The following is a 14,654-nucleotide window of genomic DNA, read 5'->3' as shown; positions in this document are numbered from 1 at the left end:
CTTGGTTGTAATTATTTTATTGATCTCATCATCTAACTCACTCCCGTCTCACTCACAAACTCCTCCAGACACCGGAACACATTGTATGTCTCAGACTGCAACTCCAGGTGTGCACAGTTTAGAAGAATCTCACAGTTTCCAGAGTTCTTTAGGAACATGTATGCCCTGTAATTTTATTAATATACGTAAATGTCATATGAAATCAGCACTTTCCTTAAAAATTATAGTATTTGTCAAAAAAAAAATATTTAATACCTGTACAGTGCATAATAGTCATTTTCAGCCTGCATCATCAACCTCTTTAATGTGTTGATACTCTGTGTATACTGAAAAACAAGGAGATATTCATACATCATCTGGCTAAGTTCAGTCAATACAATGAATAATGAATCAGTTTTAATCATGGCAATATGTCTTCACATGTAGAAAAAAACTGTTGATGGGGGATGTGTTTGCTAATTCATTTTTTTGCTTTGTTTATCAGAAAAGAAATTGCTAAAAAAAAACCAATCAATTGGAAATAAATGACTGTTAATTAAGGGGCCCTGCTTTATGACTTGACTTACTTTTTAAAACCTTCTGTTTATATATACTGTGGCCCCTCTCTCTTCCTCTATGACATCTTACCTTTATTTTACCCTCCCTCTCTGACAAATTTACCGTCCCTCTTTGACATCTTACCTTTAATTTCCCTGCCTCTATGACCTGTTTAATGAGCCCTGGATGTCCTCTACTCAAACTATTCACAGACTGACTCCAGTCCTCACAGAATTTTGTACAATCTTTTAATGAAAGAATATTTGTTATGGTGTTTTTATTTACTTCTAATAAAAATATTCTTACTTAATTTTGTATGTGATTTCTTGATTAAATAAGCAAATCTTTAGTTTCATTCATGAATATGATATTTGTGACTTCACAGGCACAGAGTTTGACGTACATTCTGGCAGGAATTTGAGTTGCCCGCTGTCAGTTTTGACCTGGATGGTCTTCTTCTTACTGTCTGGGCTCTGAGGGGTGAGGTCGGTCAACATATCCAGGCTTCCTGACAGAGGGCTCTCTGTCTGTCTCAGCATGTCTCCCAGGCTACAGGACTTCACAAACCTAATGAACAAAGACTACAATGAACTTATTTATATCGGTAGAAGTCACTACCCAGTACTTGGATTATCTACAGGTCAATGGGGTCAGAATGTTATGAGGTTATAGGTTATTGAAACAGGACCCCAAAATCTAATACAATATTGCCCACTAATTTACTCACTATTTTTGATACACTGTATACAGGATCATTTTTGCAATGCTTGATCACTGTTCCACACTTACCCAGGAAACTTCACCATTCAACAATGACAGGTGAAAAACAGACATTTTTTGAAAGGCTTGATTTGAACATCTGCTTAAGTATGCCCTAATTTATCACATAAATAACACAACTCTTAGTACCGGTACTTTCATTTTGAATTTCGTAAAGAGAGCTTACTGGAGCAAATCTTGCTGTACAATGTTATCTACTCCTTCAAAAACCAGTTGGGCGTCTCTAAGGGCCTGCAAGCAAATATTGAGATATCCTTAGTGCATGTAAGATGAGAAAACTATTTCCCTACTCTGTCAAACACTACTGTAGTTTGGCGAGCCAGACCCAGTAAAGTATGATAAGAATTACAAAATTCAATAGTATGAACAAGAATCAGTACAACTTTATTTGTGTCTGGTACTTTAAAGACACTTTTAAGGTAAACAGCAGCTGCATCCAACTTACAGCATACATCAGATACTTGACATCCTGACCAAGCAGTTTAAGACTTCTACAGAGGAACTCTGTTGTTTCGTACGCCCATTTCTCAAGGTAAACCTTTGCCTGAGTCTCATTCTGAAAAAAAAATGTATTCAATTAATACATAACCTGGCATTATTGTTGCAAGATATAACATATCTTATTTTAAGTATTGTTATGAAGAATTAAAGAAGTGTAAGGAAAACTAACATCTTGTTCCAAGAATTTAAAGAGTCCCAGCGCATACATATCCAATTCATGTCGGAAAGTGTTGTGTTAAGAAATCTAATTTTATTTAACTGTTGTACCAATACTGCTAACAAATAAACCTACAAATCATAATACACTGTAGACTATAGCAGATAAAAGAATTATTATTCAATATAGGTTTCTGAAATCACATATATTGCAAGTAAGTGGTGTAAAATTTCAAGGATATTGATCCAACATATTGCTGTGTGGAGTGAGGAAGCACAGGACATGTGCCCTGGGCTCTCGGCTGTCATTGAAGTCTCCCTGCCCAACATTGATGTCTACATTCACTGTATCAGCACCTCTTAGCTTACAGTAGTAACAAGACATCTCTGTATCTTTTTCTTCTTCCCTGAACAAAACAAACAAGCAAACTACCAATCTTCTATCTATTTTTTCATCTGCTGGTTGCTTTTTCATTCCATTTAAGATATCTGGTTTTCGGTTTAAATCATGCAATGTCACTAAATGTGTTTGTCATCTAATATCTTCATTTTTTCAATGTACTATCTGTTTTTCATTTCAAATCATGCAGAAATCTTTAATCGGCAATAAGTGGTTATTCAAATATTACCTGAATGTAAAAGATGAAATGCTGCCAGAATCATTGTAAAGCTGACCCTTGGAAATTTTACTGAACAAAAACTGGGACAAATGATTTTCTGTGGCCTCTGGTAGGTCACTCATCACATGTGTCAAACTATAAAAAGGTATTATTAATTTTATGTACAGTAAAAAAAAAAAAACCCACACACACACACACAATTATTTACAAAATGGTATATCAATCAACAAATCAATAAGGCCTAACTATGGGGGTGTCCAAATGTACACCCATGTCAGGAAATTAATAAATTACAGGTCCTTATTTGTATATAAATATTTTTAAAAAATTGTAACCTAAACCCATTGCTTTCTGCCGTTTGTTGGTTGTCTCCTGTCTCGTCTTGGGAACTACAAAACATACATCAAATTTACCATGAATTTGTGATATTTTCTTGGTTCTTTATCAATATATATAGTTTTATTTCAATTTTTTAAATCCATTGAGTTACATTCAAAATGAAATTGGTCTGACGTTACTACCTTTGGGAGCTATAGGAATAAAGAGCGTAAAAATATTTATGCTCATCTCCATCTGCCCCCTCTTCCGTCATCTTGACTCTACTTAATCTTCCTCAAATATATGCTTTAACGTTCACCAAAGTTTTCTTTAAACAAAGAGTTTGTGTGACCCAAAAAGTCACATGTCTACAAAATAAAAACAAATACACGTGATTTCTAAAAATAATTTTACTTACAGTGGCGGGACCCTTTGAAAAAGTTATGAATGTTGTTTTAATATTTTCATATTAGCATGATTTAGTTACACTATTTACATGTAATCGCAATTTTTGGGATTTTTTTATGCACGGAAGCACGTGCCCATTGTTGACATTTGATTTGCAGACGACATTCGCGATTGAAAATGGCATGGTCAGGATCTCAGTACCAGCAGCTCTCAGCCTCGGCAGATGTCATGCATCGGAAAAACAGATCTACAGCTCAGTGTCCGAGCAACAATTTTGGAAGGTCATACAATTCAGGAAAGTCAATTCATGATTATTCCAGGACAAATCAACAACAAAGATCGAATGGAAATGCAATCAAAATTCAGGATGTCAATCAAGCCTCGTCAAATGTTGTACGCAGTCTTGTTTTCTTAATTCCATTCTCAATGCATGAAGACTGTCCGTTTATATATTAAGTGACGTATATAATTATTTCTGTGTTTTTGATTTTGATTTTTAAGGCCTAACGTTAATGAATAAAAAATATTGATAAGTTAAGCATACAAACAATAATGTTAGATAGGAAAATGCAATTTATTATGTACTTTTGAACAATTTTTTACTTATTCGTCATCATAATTGATTTTTCTTCCTTTCAGACCATTGTTGGAATTATAATTGCAAAAGAATCTCCAAAATCAATCATCTCCAAAAAGAGTAAGTTGCAAATTGTAATAATTAAAACTAAGTGTCACAACTAAGACAACTTATTTATTTTCCTCATAATGTACCAAATACAACCTTACCCTAATAATGCCACTGTCCAATGTTAACTTCACCTACACTGTACATTGTACTTGTGTCATTTTTGTTAATTAGAGAAATATTTATATGATATTGTTGGATGCTGAATGATAAAAACATAATCAAAATTTCAGATCCAGGCACAGAGCGGCACCTGGTGAGCTTTGTTGTGAGGGATTCTCCTGCAGGGTTTGTGGCAGTCACCTGTTGGGGATCAGAGAGGTACATAGCAGAAATATCCAACATCTACCATACAGGAGACATAGGTAAAGTGACCCTAGAGAACTTTAAAACTCTCTGATATAAGCCATCCTTATAAAATTGTTTGTTTGGAATTGCTGCCTGGAGTTTCTAGACCAATTTTAATTTTCAGGCTTGAAATAAAAATTTGGTAAAAAAATAAAAAATATTCATATAAAAAAATTCTTTTGTTTTTATAAAAAAAAAATTTATGAGCACAGGGTATTTCTGCGAAGCGGTGGGCAACTCCAAACAAACAATAATTTTATTTCGGCCTTATGATGGCCATAAATAATTACCGTATAAACCAATCCTGTTGTCACCTGAAATTTGATACCCAAATCAACTAAGTTGCGAGGGATACCAGTTTGATGTTTTTGACCTGTCCATCAGTCAGTCATTTTGTCAATCTTGTTTTTTTGTAAGTCCAACTCCACTTATACCATTGCACAGAACTTGCGTAAAACTTTGTTGGTACATGTATTTAGGACACAATGTGCATGTAGATGTGCATATTACCAGGAAATTCTGATTCAAATAATTTTCTGGGATTTTTGGCCCCTTTGGAATTTAGAATTTTGTATTATGTGGCATTTCACACTGGTGTTAAGCCGATATGCGTACCATTTGGTACGCATATCAGAAGATGGCGACGACCTCTGCAGGTTCGTAAGTTTACACAACTCTTTTTATTTATTCAGATCGTATTTCAGCGGGTAAAACATCAGTGTTTGAAGGGCTAGCGAGTCTTCACATGTAGCAACCTATAAAATAATCTAAAACTGCATATTAATTGATATTTTCTTCATTAATTAAAATTCCGATGATATGCGTACCTACAAAAACAGATACACGTACCATAAAACAAATAAGAATTTCTGGATATGCGTACCATCGGTAAGATATACGTACCACTAATATACAAATTGATTTGTTTTTTTTTCTCAAGGGAATTATATATTTATAACTTATAACTGTATTTCGTAAAAAAATTAAAACAACTTGTTAAATGAAAACTATAAATGAAAAAAAAAATCATCTAAGAAAGAAATACAGGTGAATTAGATTGCCTGATATATAATCATCAGATTACCAAAATCTCACTTAATTTAAGTCCAAATTCAACATTCAAGTCCGAATGATACAGATATTTAGAGTCCTTCAATTTCTTCATCAGAAAAAAATATTCAAGTATGAAAAATGATTTTGTTTATAAATACAGTCAAACTTCGTTATCTCGAACTAGATGGGACTGTTTATAACTTAGAGATATCCGAGTATTCGAGATTTTGAGGGTACGAATACGATACTTAAAAAAATGAGTGGTTGTTAATTACAAATCACTTCGACATATCCATTGTATTCGAGATATCGGTGTTCAAGATATCGAAGTTTAACTGTATAGAATTACAAACGAATGAAACAATAGACAAATAAAAGAATATTTTGTTAAAAAATTTACCATTTAATGTTGAATTCTGTTTAAATGATAATGCATGAAACAATTTAACTCGGCGTATTTATCATTTTAAAACAATTGACATTAAACAGATAGGATAATTTCTTGACAACTATTTAAATATTATCTTATTACATGGGATTCATCCATTCTTGCAGTTTCTGAATTCTCTGAAAAAAGTATTGCCAGAATCGAGGTTCAGTATTGAGCGTATATCAAAACTGATTGAACCGACCAGAGATCAATTAGTATGATATATTGAAAATTTGAATATTTATTTCCCGCTACTATAAAGTAATGATATATGTCCAAGTTCTCAACATACTGACGCTCTGGGGATAACGATAATAAAACAATATAACACAAATGCATTCAACGTCTCAAAACCGCACAGTTCATTGAAAATAAGAAAACACAAAATATAATAGGAGAGTAGGTGGTACCCATATCATCAAAATATGGTACGTATATCCAAAAACATAAACATGCCGTAGGTACGCATATCATCAGGATTTTCATTAACGAAGAAAACATCAATTAATATGCAGTTTTGGATTATTTTATAGGTTGCTACATGTGAAGACTCGCTAGCCCTTAAAACACTGATGTTTTACTCGCTGAAATACGATCTGAATAAATAAAAAGAGTTGTGTAAACTTACGAACCTGCAGAGGTCGTCGCCATCTTCTGATATGCGTACCAAATGGTACGCATATCGGCTTAACACCAGTGATTTCATTTGTTGATTTCATGTGAGTTTATGCTCTTTTAATTATCAAATTATTTTACGTATTTAATGCATATCCTGCCAATCATTAAACATTTCAGCCTTAACATGCTTGAATCTTGGGTACACGTCACTGGTTAATTTTCTTACATTCATCAATTGCCTTTCAACATAATGATATAGGTACTTGTATATGGTTATCCCTATAACTCTTTTAAGGAAACATTATATCCATCAACTAATACAGACGATTATAATTCTGTGGCACCCAAAAACTTCATAAACCATGTGAAATTAAAACCATGCTCTATTTGGTTGGAATGCCTACTATTGCTGCATATCTTTCTACTGAATTGCAACACACACTATTGAATTACCGGTAGCTGCTTCAAGATATTAACATTTTATGTACCGTAATTGTCCTTTTCAGTTCAGCTGTCCAACTTCCAGGTGTTGATGAAAGCCACAGATGGAAGTGAAGAAAAATTTAGACCATACACTCCTTTGTAAGAGTAAAATACAACATTTTCTAAGTATTGTTCATTCCAAGAGTTTGTTGTTGTCTTTAAAAGGCAATTACTAAAAGTACAGAAACGTACTTTATTTTGCTGTGTATTCTTTTTAGCGCATTTGGCAGTTTCGCCAAATGAAATGCATAAATGTGTAAGAAAAGTCACATTCAGGAATACTCTAATTCAAATCCACGCAAAAACCAATTTCCGCCAAATATCATACACGCCAAATCTAATACATTTACAGTATACTGGTCTACAATTTTGATACATATGTATTGAGAATAGTAATTGGATTTAAAATGATCCTCATTATTTAGCATTTAATTTACTTTACAGACCATTTACTTTTTCTCTGAGTGAAAACCATTCCTCCATCACTTCGTATGATGGAACTGATGTGGATATTTACCAACCCTTGCTTCATCTCCCAACAAAAGCCAGCAATGACTACTACAGTCTGGAGGACATTGTGGCTAATGGGCAGGGACTCAGTGGAGAACACATCAATATACTGGCCATCCTGAAAAAGGTTTTAAAATAAGTATAGTATAAATAAATCCTCAATATTATAAAAAAACCATGACCACTAGTTTTAATGGGTAACAGAGACAAATACTGCCTCATCTGGGGGTTTGAACCAAGGTCTTATGGCATGCAAATCCAGCATTCTACAGTTAAAGGTTTAACCAACTAGCCAGAGCTAGAGTTAAGGAATGCCATATACCTGACTCTAGATCTACCACGAATGGATTCCTTTATTTCAGGTTGGTGCAGTGAAGGATATAACCACAAAGACAGGCAGACAGACCCAAAGATGTGAACTGACTCTGATGGATGAAGGAATGGCCGCCTTCCCATTTATCATGTCAGTATGAGAGAGAGAGAGAGAGAGAGGCGTTTCTAATGTACATGTAGTTTTTAAAGTATATGAGTTTTATTGATAATTAAGCAATTGTAATAGTATGGTGCATGCATGGTCTTCTAGGGTGAACATCATTTAAATGGGGTGATAGTCAGACTGGTTGGAATACCAATGCCAGATAGCTCACTAGCTCAGTGAGTAGAGCACCTGACTAGTGATTCAGGGGACCAGTGTTTGAATCCTGGTCTTGTTATTATTTCTTCCATCCAGTCACATTTGGTGCAGTGCCAACCCTTGAAACTGACAGGTTAACTCCTGCCAAGGGAAAGAGCTTGGGGATGGTGATCTTCAAGGTTCTTCGTTTAGGCAGGACAGGAAGGAATGACCAGACAGTCAGACTGGTTCAAATACCGGCACCAGATACCTCAGTTGGTAGAGCACCTGCATGACAAGAAATTCAGGGGGCCTGGGTTTGAATCACAGTCTGGTCCTTTACTATTTCTCCAATCTGGATCATTACACAATTATTGGAAATAAAATACATGACAGAAATGTGATAATTTCAGATGGGACAAAGAAGCTGCTTCCATGGCTACCACTTGGACACCATATAGAACAGGTAAGAGAATAAAGATTGGATTAAGTTCATGGTTACTTTGCTGGAAAAAGATTGTACTGTAGAAATGGAAAGCCCCCTTGTTCATCTGTAGACGGAAAGACACAAAAACTTGTAAGATGACTAGATGAGCTCTTTAAGGACTTGCTCAGTGTGTCCCATGGTGATAAGTCCATCTGTCTGTCTGTCTGCATAGGGACATTACTTGTCAAGAGCATATTTTTCCCCTTCCCTCTTGACTACTCTTGCTCATACTTCACCAACAAAGTACCTTTGGATTAAAGAGAGCACAATTTCCTTGAATTAAGATTTTAGTTCAGCGATCTTGGTGATCAATTGTACATACCGGTATATCAGAGCTGTGCTTATGGCTAGGATTTTGATCTCTGATATTTTTTGGGGGAAAAAACAGCTGTTGAACTCTGTCATTTTTTCATAGAATATTGCATATTGGGTACTCCTACTGTACGGATAACTCCTACAACAGTTTTCAAGATAGGAAGTTGTTGTTTTGCAGATCAATTGTACATATATCAGAGCTGGGCAAATTACTTGGTATATGAGTTTTGTTAATTTATGAAAAAATACCACATGTAGAACTTTAGGTCAGGGTCACAGCAGATCTCTCTACATGTATAAACTCCCAGTTGAGACCCACAGTAGAGTGCTTTTGGAATAAAGGATTTGCAATGATCTTAAACCAAATTTTAAGCTTAATGTCAAGTAAAGTCGACCTCTGCAATGCTTCCCATTCTAATGTCCTTCAGTGACTTCATTTAAGTGTGGCACTTTAAGATAGCCTCCTTCTTGATGTATAATCATGGTTGTGATTTGTATGTTCTTTGTGATAGCTGGAGAAGACTTATATTCTTTTAAGAACAATTATTGCTTTTAAATTGTTAGTTCAAATGAAATTCATTACCTGAACTGTTTTATCAGGAATTTAACATTTTACAAAAGATATTTTTTTAAACAATTTTTCCTATTAAGATATAAGTCATGATCTCAAGAAAATTGTATGAAATAGCCTTTATTTTTTATCATTGTGTTTTGATGTTTTCAGTGTTGTTTGTGGCAGATGCTAGGATGTCCTTTGACAACTACCGATCTTGTATGGTAGCTACTTCTGATTCCAAAACAATCTTCACAGTCAATCCAGGTATAATATCTCGCTGTATATACATTGGCGGATCCAGAGGGGGGGTTCTGGGGGTCGGAACCCCCCCTTTCTTTGGGACAAATGAATTTTTTGGAAACCTTTAATGCCTATTTAAAGACAATTTCCCCATTTATATACTTTTAATATTATTTAAATACTCTAATAATCTCAAATAAATGCTTATAAAATTGCTTATTTAAAGAATTTCGTACAACGTACCGAAATTTTGTTCCTATATGAAAAAAACCCTATCGATTTTTTTTATCGAAATAAATTACTCTCCTTCAGCATCCGGTGTTTACTACACCGAATAAACACGTGGGTTATGCTATTTTTCTGGAATGCTATCTACCCTCATACCCACATGAGACACAAAAAAGCCTTTTTTTGTATTTTGTTTCCAACAATCGGAAATTCTGTTACAAAACTACCGTGTAAAAGGGTTATATGTAAACCATTATGAAAATGCAGAACTAATACATGTATGATCGCATCTGTACTACTACCGGATCATGTAGCGCACCCATTACAGGAGTTTCCTGAGACGACAATTGCTTGTACCATTGTATTACACATGTACCATATATTCAGCAGATAAATTATCCCCATTCTTTTGTCATATCCGATCATTTAGACCTTTATCTAAGAAGGCAATCGATAGAAATCAAAATCGATAAATAGTTCAGAATTTAAACATCAAAGACATAAAAAATTACCAAAAAATCCATTTTTATAATAACTTGTCGTAATCAGTCCGAATTATTTTTTGTTTTTTAGTGTTTCTTTTCTATTACCGGTAAGCATAGCCGCACGTTTTTATTGCTGGATGCTTGGTTTTTTTTAAGGCTAGAAATTATGCAAATCTTCTTTACCTAAACCAAAACAGAAAAAACGCTCAATAATGCAGTGCACTCTGATGTTGAAATAGATGTGAAATAGATAGTGACTAAATAAATTTTTATTAAATTTACGCAGGGAAAACTTTCAAAAAGTCCTTGTTTATTGACAAGTAATGAATTTTGCAGGTATTGATTTTCATCAATTGGAACCCCCCCTTTTCAAAATTGCTGGATCCGCCTCTGATATACATCAGACTTCCATACATTGTATAAAAGCTTCCCTGTATAATATATCTCGCTGTATATACATCAGACTTCTATACATTGTATAAAAGCATCCCTGTATAATATCTCACTGTATATACATCAGACTTCTATACATTGTATAAAAGCATCCCTGTAACCAATAACAACATTTCATTGTGACACAGATACACAAGAAGCACACAGTCTCTATCAGTACGCCCAGCAGTGCGATTCCGCAGAGGAACCAGAGGATGATTCCAAGTCAGACCCACCCTGTGTGTATTCAATAAATAGACCCCATGATAACTGCGGTACTGCTCTCTTGTAGGGCAAATTGACACATTTTGGCAATTTTTTAGTTGAAAAATAATTAAATGACATATAATAATAACATTGCATATTACACATCAACAAACCATGTTAAATTGCCTAATACAAAAGAGCAATATGTGTACTACAGTTACCATGAAGGGGTATATAACAGTTAACATAACATTTTTACTTCTGAAATCTTCAATACCATAGATATATTTATTGGACCAAGATTGAAGCTACTACCATTACTTCTTGATGCATTTTAATTTCTTACTTTAATCTCTATATATCCTCTTATATATCTGGGTTTTTTTACCACAGTCTAGACGAGATCAAGAAAAGTTTGATTGTACATGTTTGTTACATGTATATGTTGATCATGTCAATGTTCAAATAATGTATATTTATTTAGTTTTCACCACTAAAATAGAACAAAAAAGTACATATAACAGTGTATTGTTATGAATTCTGATTTTCACTTAATTTATACTGCAATCTTGGACTCTTTCAGTGGAAAAAATAACGGACAAGTATACAGTGTCGGATGTGAAAAGTTTGATGGACAACTACCAGGAACATTGGAAGCCCACAGCTCATGGTGTGAGTTGTGTCTACCTGTCTCAGTTCAACACGGACACAGAAGATTCCAATACAGTTATCTCCTACAGATGGTAAAGAACAGACCCTTCGTCTTCCAATTCATTTCATAACCTGGTCAATACCTAACCATTCAATGGTGGTTATCCTACATGTACAATTGTATTTCCGTCATACAGATAATATTCTTATACACATGAAAACCTCAGATCATATGATAATAAACATATTATTGTAGTGACAAGTGTAAACACCCTCTAACAGAGAAGAATGGCTACCTGTGTTCTAATGTGGACTGCTGTGATGGGACTTTGTCCTTGTTTGAGACCTCTGACCCCCCAGAACTAGACAGAGCAGAGCTAGAGTACAGGATACCTGTCTCCCTGACCGACCACACAGGCTCACTGGAGCACTGTTACCTGTACGGGAGTGTGGCAGAACACCTAATGGGAATCAAGGTGAGAGTCATCATCTCTGATAACAGCAAGATCAACTGCAATTAATTAATGCAGCACTTAGGTGAGAGGACCAGCAGAATGAAGATGTGTGGTATATGTCTTCAAATCAGTTGCAGTTGCATATTGAATGAGAACAATTACTGGTACTTGCTGTGTGATCAGAAGGGAATGTACGCTTATATATTCAAAGCACTTAAATTCAGCACACCTCAATTCTGAAAAAAGATACCAACTGTTTTTTAACCCAGACTTATTCATCTTGAATATCATAACACATAGCAAGGACATCTTAATTATTGAAATGTGATCAACACTATTAATTAACTGCAGCTGTGGAATGTTTGCTCTTCCTGAATATCATCAAGTCTTCGTTGCAATTGTGAATAGAAACAGTTTCTAAATCTATATAAACCCTGTTATATACCCCTGGCAAAGTTTGGGGGGGTATAAAGGAATCACCTTGTCCGTCTGTCTGTGCAATCGTGTCTGGTCCATATCTTTCTTATGGAGAAACATTGGAAGTTCTTACTTCACACAGATTGCTTATGACCTAAGGGTGTGTCATGACCTTGACCCAAGGTCATTCCGGCAACGTCAAGGTTACTGGCAGAAAAAATGCAAAATTTGGGTCCGGTCCATATCTTTCTTAAGGAGAAACATTGGAAGTTCTTACTTCACACAAAGATTGCTTATGACCTAAGGTAGTGTCATGACCTTGACTCAAGGTCATTTGGGCAAGGTCAAAGTCACTATAAGAGAAAATGCAAAATTAGTGTCCGGTCCATATCTTTCTTATTGAGAAGCATTGAATGTTCTTACTTCCCACAAAAATTGCTTATGACCTAAGGGTGTGTCATGACCTTGACCCAAGGTCATTCGGTCAAGGTCAGTGGCAGAAAAAGTGCAAAATTCGTGTCCGGTCCATATCTTCCTTATTGAGAAGCATTTAATGTTTTTATTTCACACAAATATTGCTTATGACCAAAGGATGTGTCATGACCTTGACCCAAGGTCAATTGAGGAATTTCAGGGTCATTGTTTCAAAAATGCTAAATTCTGTCTGTGTCATGTCTTGTATTAATGGAAATATTGGAAGCTAAAATTTGACACAAAGCTTGCTCTTCTCAGGCCACATAAAATTATTTTTAGATTCTCATCCCCGTCTCTCTGAAATTGGCCTGCCCCGATGAATTTTTTTTGGGGGGGGGGGAATGTGTGGAAATTTTTTTTTGGAAAAAATCGGGCTCAGTATACCAATAATTCAAAATGTTTAGAAATTGGTTTGTTTACTCCTATTAGCATTAACAGTTTTAAAAAAATAGAGCAGTTGTTATTTATAGAAAATGGGCACTGAAATAGATTCATCCAATATTTTCTATAATTGCAAAAATACACGCGTTATGATTTTTTTCTTTGCCGGGGGTATCAATTGTGAGCTTGCTCACAGTACCACTAGTTTATTTAACAACATACTATTGCATATGAGAAAAAAAAGTGTTTGTAAACAGAACAATGCACATTTATATTCAACAATCACCAGTAATTTACATGCATTTACACTGAAAATTTTTTACAGGTTGAAAATTTTCTGAAAATGGATTTAGAAAATCGCACTCGAATTAAATGGAGGTTTCTAATGGAAAGATGCAAAGTTTACTTCAAGGTATGTTCTCTGTACTAAATTAGAAATTCTAAACATGGTCTGTATACAAGAAAATGCAAATCATAAAATGCGATTTTCAGTCACATCTTTATCTGTAATCTTCATCTTTAAATGTGGTGTTCTCCCACTTATTTATTTGTTTGCAAGTTCTCCAACTGAATTTGAAATGAAAACCTGGTACAACATTTATACCTTTGAATAAAAGCATTATAGTTATGATTGTATAGTCTAACATGAGAGCGTTAATCAATACAGGTGTACAGAAGTAACAAGGACGGAGGGCGTGCAGTCATTCAGATTATGTCATGTTCACTGGCACATCCTCAAGACATCATCAGTTTGTAATAGAACCTCTTCTACAGATTGTTATACAGAGCATTTGGTAGGCTCTTCTACAGCAGACACTGTGATAAATCATTATACAGAACCCATAGAGGCCTCCTCTACAGCACACACTGTGAGACTTTATTATGCAGAACCCATAGAGGCCTCCTCTACAGCAGACACTGTGAGACATTGTTATACAGAGCATATGGTAGACAGGATCTACCACATCAGGCTCATTTGTTTCTTAATTGATACATTACACGGAAACTACAGAAAACTTTCTGTGGGAGTTTTTCTTTTATTTCAGATGTACATTTGTATCTGTTCACATACTATCTTGTTAAAAAGGAGACTGGATTCCCCCTCAGTCTATAAGAAAAATTTACAACCCCTGTTGTAAATTCTTTTGAGTTATTTTTGCACAAATGTACATGTTTAAACACTGTTTGAAATAACAGATGCGACAAAACTGTGCAAGAGCATTATAAGTTTTGTAATGTCTTCAAAATAAATAATTCATAACAAGC

General features: G+C 34.8%; 2 protein-coding genes across 2 annotated transcripts; one reads left to right on the top strand and one right to left on the bottom strand.

Annotated features, from left to right (window-relative positions):
* On the bottom strand, nt 1-3,258 carry LOC105345476 (protein Njmu-R1). The gene is made up of 11 exons (XM_011453604.4): nt 3,116-3,258; nt 2,930-2,983; nt 2,604-2,729; nt 2,217-2,381; nt 1,988-2,045; nt 1,763-1,873; nt 1,484-1,548; nt 941-1,104; nt 682-782; nt 256-326; nt 1-165 (listed from the first exon to the last, which is right to left on the bottom strand). The coding sequence occupies exons 1-11, from the start codon at nt 3,184-3,186 to the stop codon at nt 33-35; spliced, it is 1,119 nt and encodes a 372-aa protein (XP_011451906.3). The 5' UTR covers nt 3,187-3,258; the 3' UTR covers nt 1-32.
* Nucleotides 3,259-3,359: 101 nt separating this feature from the next.
* Nucleotides 3,360-14,653, top strand: LOC105345473 (meiosis-specific with OB domain-containing protein). Its single transcript, XM_011453602.4, has 13 exons — nt 3,360-3,713; nt 3,960-4,017; nt 4,239-4,370; nt 6,961-7,036; nt 7,382-7,574; nt 7,810-7,910; nt 8,474-8,526; nt 9,587-9,682; nt 10,953-11,042; nt 11,594-11,753; nt 11,918-12,137; nt 13,714-13,800; nt 14,056-14,653. The coding sequence occupies exons 1-13, from the start codon at nt 3,498-3,500 to the stop codon at nt 14,143-14,145; spliced, it is 1,572 nt and encodes a 523-aa protein (XP_011451904.3). The 5' UTR covers nt 3,360-3,497; the 3' UTR covers nt 14,146-14,653.
* The last annotated feature ends 1 nt before the right edge of the window (nt 14,654 follows it).

This window comes from Magallana gigas, chromosome 7, assembly GCF_963853765.1.
Source record: "Magallana gigas chromosome 7, xbMagGiga1.1, whole genome shotgun sequence".
Lineage (NCBI taxonomy): Eukaryota > Metazoa > Mollusca > Bivalvia > Ostreida > Ostreidae > Magallana > Magallana gigas.
This window is presented reverse-complemented; position numbering and strand designations above follow the sequence as displayed.

What these genes read in the sequence shown, in the direction of transcription:
- LOC105345476 (XM_011453604.4), bottom strand. Translation starts at nt 3,186, where the DNA reads ATGACGGAAGAGGGGGCAGATGGAGATGAGCATAAATATTTTTACGCT. An exon ending in ACTCAAATTCCTGCCAGAAT is followed by an intron (nt 783 to 940) that starts GTACGTCAAACT and finishes TTTCATTAAAAG; the next exon opens with ATTGTACAAAATTCTGTGAG. An exon ending in GACTATTATGCACTGTACAG is followed by an intron (nt 166 to 255) that starts GTATTAAATATT and finishes ATAAAATTACAG; the next exon opens with GGCATACATGTTCCTAAAGA.
- LOC105345473 (XM_011453602.4), top strand. Translation starts at nt 3,498, where the DNA reads ATGGCATGGTCAGGATCTCAGTACCAGCAGCTCTCAGCCTCGGCAGAT. An exon ending in TTGGACACCATATAGAACAG is followed by an intron (nt 8,527 to 9,586) that starts GTAAGAGAATAA and finishes TGATGTTTTCAG; the next exon opens with TGTTGTTTGTGGCAGATGCT. An exon ending in ACAGTTATCTCCTACAGATG is followed by an intron (nt 11,754 to 11,917) that starts GTAAAGAACAGA and finishes ATATTATTGTAG; the next exon opens with TGACAAGTGTAAACACCCTC.